Source organism: Myotis brandtii, unplaced genomic scaffold (assembly GCF_000412655.1).
Source record: "Myotis brandtii unplaced genomic scaffold, ASM41265v1 scaffold123, whole genome shotgun sequence".
In the NCBI taxonomy this organism is placed as follows: Eukaryota; Metazoa; Chordata; class Mammalia; order Chiroptera; family Vespertilionidae; genus Myotis; species Myotis brandtii.
Window position 1 is genome coordinate 12,332,311 of NW_005354291.1, and position 10,748 is coordinate 12,343,058.

A 10,748-nucleotide genomic window follows, 5' to 3' on the forward strand; every position below is an offset into this window, starting at 1 on the left:
TAGTACAATTTTTCTTCATATCTTAATTTGATAAGTAAAATTATAAGTAAAAGTAATCTGTGACTGCAAAATTACTCTCATCTATTCAGAATATGATTAATAAACATTAAGTATAGAGTAACTTCAAAAGTCATCAAAATTCATAGTTTGGGTCAATGAGGTAAAAGAAAAGGCTCCTTTAAAAACAGTAGTGGGTTCTTTTTAAGCCCATCTGGGGGAATTCCTTAGTTTTGAATTAGGTACATTTTAAGATATTTCAAATACCATTCAGTCAGAGATTTTTGAAAAAAAGAGTAAGTAAGATTCTGACTATCAGGTGGTGTAATTATACACTTAGTCACTCTGGAAACTGAGTATTGTAAATGTGGCCACAAGTTGGATCAACTGGCCTAGAGTTTTGAAGTGTTTGATATTAATGTTATTTACAAAGTAGATCACTTGAATGTTTTATTCTTCCTCAGGTTTTTAAAATCCTTTCCTCTTAGATTCTCTTAGTCTTCTAATCTTGAAGGAATGACTATAATTATATTGTTGGGTATATTACTTCCTGAATGTTTTTCTCTTAATAAAACACCAGTCCCATTGGAACAACATAACTGAGTTATTTATTGTATTTGGGAAATATTATTTAAATATTGTGATGTATGCCAAAGATCTTGAGTGTATAATTACGTAAAGGACATGGGCTCTCATGCCTTTTATTGTCCTTAATATTAAGTTTTAAACTTAAACCTTCATTGGTTGGAAGGTTGCCTGCCAAGTGTGTAACTTGTCACTGGTCTAACAGTAACAGCAGGTTTAAACATGCAGAGCAATAAGAAAGTGCCAGGTCCTTTGCTGTATCTGTGGAGACCAATAACAGCAGAACCAGTTTCCAATACTAGAGCAACACAATGCAGAAAACAATCTTGTGCAAGTTTTCAAAGTTTTATCACTTAACCTTTGAAATGATGGTTGAGTTTTTGTGGAATTTTTGTAATCCAATAGTTTAAACCTTCTTGTTTCAGTCTACATCTGCCCATTTTTTATTTCTGCAGCATATACAGTAGTGATGAGGATGATGAAGACATTGAGATGTGTGACCATGACTATGATGGGCTGCTTCCCAAGTCTGGAAAGCGTCACTTGGGGAAAACTAGGTGGACCAGGGAAGAGGTAACTAATCATGTCATTAAAACATGGGGAATAGAACGTAGAATGTATTAGTTTATGAAAAACAAAATTTCAGCTAAACTACAGGTGCTCAAACTCATTGTCAGGCTCTTTGAAATCGTATCCTAGCCTGCCTGTGCAGCATACTCATACTTACCTCTCACCACTCCCCATATGTGCACTATACCTTCAATATCCAACCCTTTTGTAGTTCTTTGAATGTCCTCTCCTCTTAATTTGTTTCATCTATGCTTCCTGCTGCCTATCCTGTTCTTATCCTTTTGCTCCACAACTTCTTACTACTTCTTTATTACCTGTGGAGATATCACCTCTTCTGCAAAGCCATCCTTCACTTTCCTGGGATGCATCCTGCAATCATTGGACACATGTTCTTATTATTGCTGTAACATATATGCCTCTTACAGGAGGCGACAAGTCTATTGAGGGCAAGGCTACATATCTGTTCATTTTTGTGGTCCTTGAACCCAGAATTGCTTAACACAAAGTGGACTATTAACAAATGTTCCCCGAACAAATAGATGAATTGCTATTTCCAAAAACAAAACAAACAAAAGAGTAAAAAGAACATTCATAGAACTTGTTTTAATGGATTCATTTAACATTCTTAAAATATAATCTATAGTATTTCACAGAGCCATATACATGGAGATCTGTTCAAAAAGCAATCAATAAACAACCATTTGACCCAGTGATCCCACTGCTAGGAATATATCTAAGAAGCCTGAAGGAATATATGCACCCGTGTGTTCATAGCAGAAAGAATATATACACCCCTATGTTCATAGCAGTGTTACTTACAATAGCTAAGATTTGGAAATAGCTCAAATGCCCATCAGTAGATGTATAGATTAAAAAAACTGTGGTACATTTACCCAATGGAATACTATGCAGCTATAAAAAAGAAGGATCTCTTACCCTTTGAGACAGCATGGAGGGACCTGGAGAGTATTATGCTAAGCATATTAAGCCAGTCAGAGAAAGACAAGTATCACTTGATCTCACTTATATGTGGAATCTAATGAAGAAAATAAATTAATGAACAAAACAGATCCAGAGACATTGAAACATGTAACAGATTGACTTATTTCAGGAGGAGTGGGCGGATAGAGATTAACCAAATAATTATATGCATTTATGCATGGCCCATGGACAAACAATAGTGCAGGGAAGGCCTGAGGAAGGGCTAGGAGCGGAGTGTAGGGGGGTCAATGGAGCTGGAGAAGAGAAAAGGGACATCTGCAATATTTTCAACAATAAAGATTTTTTAAAAGCAATCAATAATGGAAGGAGATATATCTGCTTACCTTTTTCTGATAGCTTATTGAAAGCTTGATCTTTGTAGGAATGAAAAAATATTTAAGGAGAAAAAGTATTAATGTATAGGAAAAGTTGCTTTTTCTTTGAAGTTTCAAAAATTTTGCAATTGATTTTTTAAAGATTTTATGTTAGAATTAACGGTATTGGCTCTTCTGCAGTTTTGTTCCACCCTACTTCACATAAGCCAGAGCTCCTCTTGTTAGGCAGGCAGGATTTCCAGTAAGGTCCATAGGAAATACATAATTTACCTATGGAGATTTTGATTTAGAATCTAAGTCTTAGATGGTTCTTCGACATAGCGAAGTTCTATTGTTAACACTGGTTTCCTAATTCCCATGTCTGTGTCATACCAGGGATGCACATTGTGTGTGAAGTTAGCTGTGCAAAAATGTGAGGGTTCTCTTTCACTTGGTAGATCATGTTTAGAAAGAGTGAACTGAAAGATTTTCCCCTGATGTTTGGTGTCTTTTGTGTTCTAACAAGTTTGTTCTATTATGTTCTTTATTCTAATAAGTTTAAATTATGCATATCTTGATACAAAAACTAAATGACTTTATTACATCATACATACCTTTAAGTTTAATTAAGAAAAGTGATCTTCCATTTTTTTTATTTGTAAGAGGTTAAAATAACTAAATGTTAGAATGGTGGTTGAGCTATTTCTTACTTGAGATCCTATCTATTGCCATGTCTAGTTAAATATCTTGAATCTAACATTGGAGGTCTTTTTTTCCCCAACAGAGTAAAACTTTTAATAGTTACCATGTATTAAACATTCAGTGAGCCAGGCATTATGCTAAATGTTTTGCATAGTTACTTCATGTGATCCCCAAATAACCCTGTTGACATCAGCACTCCCATTATATAGATGACAATATTAAGGCCCAGAAAAGCAAAATGATATAATCAAGCTTATACAATTAATCAATAGCTGAGTCAAGGTTCAGTCTTTGGTCTGTCTGACTCTAAATAAATCTATACTCTAAATCAGTATGTCACATTAATTATCTGTTGTATTTGGATATTTTTGAGAGATATTTTGTGAATTAGATTATTGAATTGATTCCCCTTTACTCTAACTTGAATAGAGTTGTACAGTAAATGACTGATGTCCTTGGATTACCTTTAACTGTCTTAGGATGAAAAATTAAAGAAGTTGGTGGAACAGAATGGAACAGATGACTGGAAAGTTATAGCCAATTATCTCCCGGTAAGTTAGTAATTTTTTCTTCATGTAAAAGGAAATCTCCCAAAGATTTAAGTAAGATATTTTGGGAGAGTATGTTAAGACATTGCTTATTTGCTATATATGAGAAATTGGGGGAGAAATGCCTCATCCATAACCTGTAGTGTATATTATAATACATATAATTGGGGTTTCTGAATCTATTATTAAAGGACATACAACATTTTCCAATGTTTGCTTCTTACTTTACCTTTTCATTTGTTGGATCTTATAAATATCTTTTCATTTATAGGATACTATAAATTAGCACTCTGGTGATTTGTTATATGATAGATGACTAACCTTGTGATATTTCCCCCAAGCCAGCTTCTTTTAAATTTCCTTTTAAAAAAAATAGCCATGTTTTGGTACCCCAGTTGAAAATTTCTGAGTCCTTCTAGACTTGTTTCCCTCCCCATCGCCTACACTTAAGTAGTGACTAAGGGTTCTGGAATTCCTTTGTCATTGGTCTTTTAATTCTCCTCACTATTCTCCCTTCCCTCTTCTCTGGATGATTAAAGTGACTTCCTAACTGGTTTCCCTACTTATAGCTTTCCACTTTTTTATCCTTTAGCAGAGGGAGCTTCCTAAAATGCAGCTGTACCTTATCTTTTCAAAACCAACAACAGTGACCTAGTTTCACAAATTAAGTGCACTGCCTGGACCTGGCACACAGGGTCCTCCCATATGGCCCCAACATACAGCTCCAGTTCTGTTTCTGACTTCCCCTCTGTAAGCAGGTTGAGTTGAATTCATGTCTGCTGTCCCTCCTCTGGGCCTTTGTCCCTGGTGATGCCACCTCCTAGAATGTCTTGCATAGTTACTTCATGTCCTTCAAAGTCCATAACAAGAGCTTTTCCAGACTCCTCCTAAGGAAACATCATTTCTCCTGAAGAGGTTTCTTTTCCCACCCCAATATCATTTTGCTTTGATTTCTTCTTGCATATGAATCAAATTCTGCCTTCTATTCATTATGTGTTTGTCTTTTCCTTCTTATAAAATTACAAGCTCGTATAAGGTAGGGCCTATGTCTATTCATTTTTGTTCTGAATATTAACACTGGTGGCCCTAAATTGAAGCACATCTCTTAGTTTGAATGGGAGTCACTAGAGTGGGTTTCCATAAAAGCTTGACCTTAATATGGAATCCCTAACATGCTTAGTCTTAGTCCTAGGTACTTTCATATGCAACAGACTGAGGTTATGGTTAAGTTAAATTCACAGCCATACATGCAATATGTTGGTCCTTTTGTTCACATGGCAGGACTGTTGCCCTCAGGAGGAAGAACTTCTAATTTTAGATGCAACTTTGATATATTCTTTGTATGTTCTTTAGCTGTAAGTAATGAGGGATGGGTGGGCTCTCCAAACATGCCCTAGAATGTTCTTGATCATTGTCACTGTATGTGATCTATGTATGATTCATATTCTAGCAAAATCTTAGTGTGCACTTATCACATCATATCTATATGACAATGCATACTTTATCTTATTTGTCTAGAATCGAACAGATGTGCAGTGCCAGCACCGATGGCAGAAAGTACTAAACCCTGAGCTCATCAAGGGTCCCTGGACCAAAGAGGAAGATCAGAGAGTAAGTTCCTTGTTCATTGTTGTATGAATCATAATTAAGAATATTCCCCAAACTACTTCCTTGAATGTTTCCCAACTTGAAGAAACAGGTAAGGTGCACAAACAGGAACCAAAAGAATTCTTTTTCCATATTTTAAATGAATGAAAGCAGGTTTTTAGAAATTTTCTAAAGATCTTGTAACAGAATGATTACACTGACTCATTACATAACATTAAAACATAGGTTATTTTTGTGTGTTTATCTGAAGGTGATAGAGCTTGTACAGAAATACGGTCCGAAACGTTGGTCTGTTATTGCCAAGCACTTAAAGGGGAGAATTGGAAAACAATGTAGGGAGAGGTGGCATAACCACTTGAATCCAGAAGTTAAGAAAACCTCCTGGACAGAAGAGGAAGACAGAATTATTTACCAGGCACACAAGAGGCTGGGGAACAGATGGGCAGAAATCGCAAAACTACTGCCTGGACGGTAATAATATGTCAAAAAATATATTGATTGGGAGGAATGAGGGAGTGGGTATTGAACAGTCTGTTTTAAATGTACGGTGAGTGAATTACATTCCATCGATTGTGTTTCATTCGTTAGATCAGATCCATAGCTTTTAGAACTGGAGGAGATCTTGGAGTTTATCTGGTTGAGTACTTCCAGAATCCACCCAACAGTGAGCCTTGAGCCAAGTCATTGAACATTCCTCAGCTTCACTTTCCCCATTTTTACTTCACAGGGCATGTGTTAGTGTCAAGTAAAATACATGTCAAAGCACGTTGAAACTACAAAACTCTAAACATACAGAAGGAAACTGAGCTAGACAGTTTGTCTCTGCTCTAAGTTCACATAACTGGTTAAGTGACCAGAAGGACCTCGCTATCATTTTCCTGATACCAGCATTTCATTAAACCACTTGGCTTAATTTTCCTCTTTTAAAGAAAGAAATAGTATAGTTATAGAATTATCATACTGCTTCCAGGTTTTTAAATAATGTCAGTGTTATCCTTTCTTTCTAATGAAAGAGGCATAAAAATGACCTCATTATGAGGGAAATGTATGGAAGCTCATTTTTGCCCCTTTCCCTATTTAAACAGTTATAACAGATTTTTTTGGGGTTTGGGGGAAGCTTACATAAAAATATCTAAGACAAAATATTTTAAATATTTTTGTTCTTGAGCTTTATCATCCAAAAGTGGAAGAAGGGTCATTTCAAGGAAGGCCATGGCTCTGATGGTTTATCTGGTGTTCTCTTGTGATGTTCCAAAGCATTTCCTCCCTTGTGATTCAGTGTGAGCTTAGAGAATTCAGGAGGTAGATAAAAGGACGCCTTTTCTCCCATATGGTCTGAGAGGATATGCTGTTGATTCTTCTAAAAATTTAAGGGGCGATTGAACTTCCTCTTTCTTTAGCATACATTCCCCACCCCCATCAAAATAGTAAAAGGGAGGCTTAAAACGGTTTTTTAAAATTGAGAAACTGTTTTCCTAAGAATTGAAACACTTCAGTAAAAATGCTTTGCAGTTTGAAAATACATTGGGAGTTAGCATTTCTCCTATCTGGATCCTGTTTTCCATTCTCACCTCTGTCTGGTTACCAGAACAATTTGAAATGGTTTTCAAAAGATGGGAGTTGGTTTTTTTTCCACTCAAAATGTCTGGCTGGTGCTGTTGTCGATAAAGAGAGGACAGTGAGGTGGCAGCAGCATCATTATCATTCACCCACTTTACTGAGGACCTGTTGTGATGTCTGTGTAGCCCCCACTAAGCCAAATCAAAGGAGTAATTTTCTAGGACAGCTGGAACTTTAAGTTGTATTACAGTCTTATACCAGTCAGAATAAATATGAAGGGTAGTTGTATTGAAAATACTCTTATCAAGGAAACAAAATGGTTTAAGGATTTCAATATTTATAGAAAACTACAACTCCATATTATGCAATTAAGAGAAATGTATGGAATTTAAATTAGGTAATAGGGAAAGCATGATTTTAGGAGGTAGAAAAGACGGAAATGATTAAAAAGAAATGACACTATTAGTGGACCAAAAGAAAAGGTCTCTGTTAGGGACAGTTTTCTGTCAATTAACTCTAATCTGAATTGAAGTTTTTGTTTGTGAAATTTGTATGTGATATATTTCTGTGCAGAACTGATAATGCTATCAAGAACCACTGGAATTCTACAATGCGTCGGAAGGTGGAGCAGGAAGGTTATCTACAGGAGTCTTCCAAAGCTAGCCAGCCAACGGTGGCCGCAAGTTTCCAGAAGAACAGTCATTTGATGGGCTTTGCTCATGCTCCGCCGTCAGCTCACCTCCCTCCAACTGGACAGCCCTCAGTGAACAACGACTATTCCTATTACCACATTTCTGAAGCACAAAATGTAAGCCATTCCTGAGAATTTTGTTTAACAAGAGAGGTGGTTATTTTAGCTCCAGGTAATAATACCCTGTAGTTGCATACTTTTCAGAGAGCTTTCATAAACGGGATCATGGCATAGGTATTGTTCTTCCTGATATGGTTCTGGGAACAAGGGCATTAAATGATTTGTCCACGGTTACACAACTCTTAGAGACAGTGTAGGCTACAAGCCAAGTTGTTAGATTCTGATGCTGCTTCTAATCTAATTTGGAGTTTAGTGTTTGAATGTAACCTTACTTAACAAGGTCCTGCTAAAGAAGACTGGGGAAATAGGGATGCAGTTGTAGTCAAATATTTTTGTCTTCCAAAATGAAAGTGAACATAATATTACATTTAAAGAGCAGATAGTTCAACATTGAAATTCAACAGATAATTGTAAGTTCCATTCTGGTAGTGATGGAGCAGAAATGCCCTAATTTATTTATTCTGTGTTTACCTTCATACTCTAGGACAGGAGCAGTGGGGTTTTTTTATTTTTTATTTTTATTTATTGATTTTAGAGAAAGAGAGAGAGAGAGAGAGAAAACATTGATTTGTTTTCCACTGACTTATGCAGTCATTGGTTAATTCTTGTATGTGCCCTGACTGGGGATCAACCCAGCAAAGTTGGCATATGGGGACAATGCTCTACCCAGCCAGGGCTCAAGAGCAGTTTTGTGACACTATTCTCTGGTGTCTCCTTTTATCCTTCTTGGATTAGTGTGACTCCTTTTTCATTTTCTGATATTTATACTTAGGGAAAGAAATATTCTTAGTGGGTGGAAAGAGAAGAATAAAGAGGAAAAAAGCAAGAAGCTTTTATCTTTATATTAACAATAAGAAACAGTGAAATTTACCCAAGAATACAGAGCTCATATGCAAATTCTACACAAAGCATATTTGTGAAGAGTTTTGACATATATTTGACTATAGACTTTCCAGAAAGGTCTCAGGTGAACAAACTATCTTAAGCAGTTCTGTGCTATTTACTAGAACTCATATTATCCCCAGAGAAATATTTTTATTTATAAACAGCTAGTGCCATCAGTTTTTCCCACCAAAACTCCTTTCATCCATTTATGAATGTATTTTAGATGTATTTTTCTCTAAGGAATACTTCCTGTCAGGATCAATGATGAGCACTTTAAATTTTTTTTTTCACTATGTTGCTTTAGCTATTTAGCCATTATTAAAAACCTGGCTAAAATTTCAAATTAGAGGAGTGTGTGTGTGTGTGTGTGTGTGTGTGTGTGTGTGTGTGTTTATTTAATGTTTAGTGAATTTGATCAGTGAAGTATTCTTTTTCTCAGTCCTCAAGCAAGCCAAGTGCCCTGAAGCATATGTAACCATGAATGATTCGTCCTTTGTTTTGCCTTTTTTTGTGTCTAGGTCTCCAGTCATGTCCCATATCCTGTCGCATTACATGTCAATATAGTCAATGTTCCACAGCCTGCTGCTGCAGCCATTCAGGTAAGACCATTGTAAGGTCATTTCCTAAAGAAACTCACTAGCTGTTTAAGGCACCATTTTTGAGACATGCTTTATTTCTTTCTTCTAAACACATATTGTCACCTGACCAACTGAAATAAAAAAAGCAGGGACAAGTGGAGAGGTGGGTGGGGGAGCTCCAGCCAGCCATCTGCCAGTCTTCACTTCGAGAGTGAGTTTGCTCAGGGATTCTCAGATTCTCTCATGTTATAAACAACTCATCAGTCAGCGTCCACTTTAGCCTCAGATGTCCCATCACTCTCTTACATCCAGAATGACATTCACAAAGATTTCAACCGTGGCCCAATTCAGTTGGTATTGGTTTCATGCCCAGGCTCTTCGGGCTGTGTGTTCCCTCTTGACTAAAGGCCACAACCATTGTGTTTACAGCTTCCATTCAGGCCATTTTCTTTTTTTTCTCTCTTAACTTTTAATTTCAGAGACACTATAATGATGAAGACCCTGAGAAAGAAAAACGAATAAAGGAATTAGAGTTGCTCCTAATGTCAACTGAGAATGAGCTCAAAGGACAGCAGGCGCTACCAGTAAGAATGTCACCGAGGGCCGAAATGGGAGGAGTGTGGCTTTACCCCAGTGCTCTTCTGTATCTTTTTCCTTCTCTTCTAAATATTACATAGTCAAGACTCTATATATCCATTAGTGACATTTAAACATGAGTTTTGTGTAATAAAACCCAGTTGGTATAAGAATGTTGACTAAATTGGAAGTAGTCCTTTTATGTTGCAATAGACACATCTATTAGTGATTGTCATCATTGATTTTTTTAGAAGGACTGGAATCAATTCAAAGACTATCAAAGATAAAAATGAATGAAACTATTTTTTACAAAGCTTTGTATCTGTATGATGCCTATTCATTTCATTTTTTCTTTATTATGTTTCTTAACCTAGATTTTCATACTTTATTATTTCATACATGATTTGGTGCATGTTCAGTGTATACATGTGAAAAAGATGCATATACTCTCTCCATGAATAACATTAGCTGCTCTCTTTTGTTTGCATGTGTGAAAGCTATGCGAACCATTACTGAATGTTGACATCTTTTTTAGTGATTGAGCAGCAAACTGGGAAAGCAGCTTGTAATTTGTAACATATGTAGTTAACCAGCCAAGTAAATAAAAGAGATGTGATACAGAGTAGGTATTCCTAGGAGTAAAAACTTTTTTGGTTAAATAATACCATTATTATGTGCTTATGTTAGTTCGCCCACTTTTTAACTTGAATGTTTTGCAATTTCTCCTGTTTCGTGGTCATGCTGAAAGGAGACTTCTGTTAATTTGCTCTTCTGCTTTCCTAACCACGTTGATTTGGCACTCCTTCTCTGCACCGGTGCAATCCTTTGCAGTAGAAGGGGATACAGGGGTGGGCAAACTTTTTGACTCGAGGGCCACAATGGGTTCTTAAACTGGACCGGAGGGCCGGAACAAAAGCATGGATGGAGTGTTTGTGTGAACTAATATAAATTCAAAGTAAACATCATTACATAAAAGGGTTCGTTTTTTTTTTTTTTTAGTTTTATTCATTCCAAACGGGCCGGATCCGGCCCG

The 10,748-nt window shown here is 36.4% G+C and overlaps 1 protein-coding gene across 1 annotated transcript in view; it reads left to right on the top strand.

Annotated features, from left to right (window-relative positions):
* The first annotated feature begins 608 nt into the window (after window positions 1–608).
* MYB (v-myb avian myeloblastosis viral oncogene homolog) overlaps window positions 609–10,748 on the top strand; it is a 32,612-nt gene continuing 22,472 nt past the window's right edge. Inside the window, exons 1-7 of the mRNA XM_014533860.1 lie at window positions 609–1,155; window positions 3,629–3,700; window positions 5,216–5,308; window positions 5,556–5,776; window positions 7,439–7,673; window positions 9,080–9,160; window positions 9,619–9,723. Of these exons, the coding sequence (XP_014389346.1) occupies window positions 1,075–1,155; window positions 3,629–3,700; window positions 5,216–5,308; window positions 5,556–5,776; window positions 7,439–7,673; window positions 9,080–9,160; window positions 9,619–9,723 (888 nt within the window). The 5' untranslated portion in view covers window positions 609–1,074. The remainder of the gene's footprint in view (window positions 1,156–3,628; window positions 3,701–5,215; window positions 5,309–5,555; window positions 5,777–7,438; window positions 7,674–9,079; window positions 9,161–9,618; window positions 9,724–10,748) is intronic.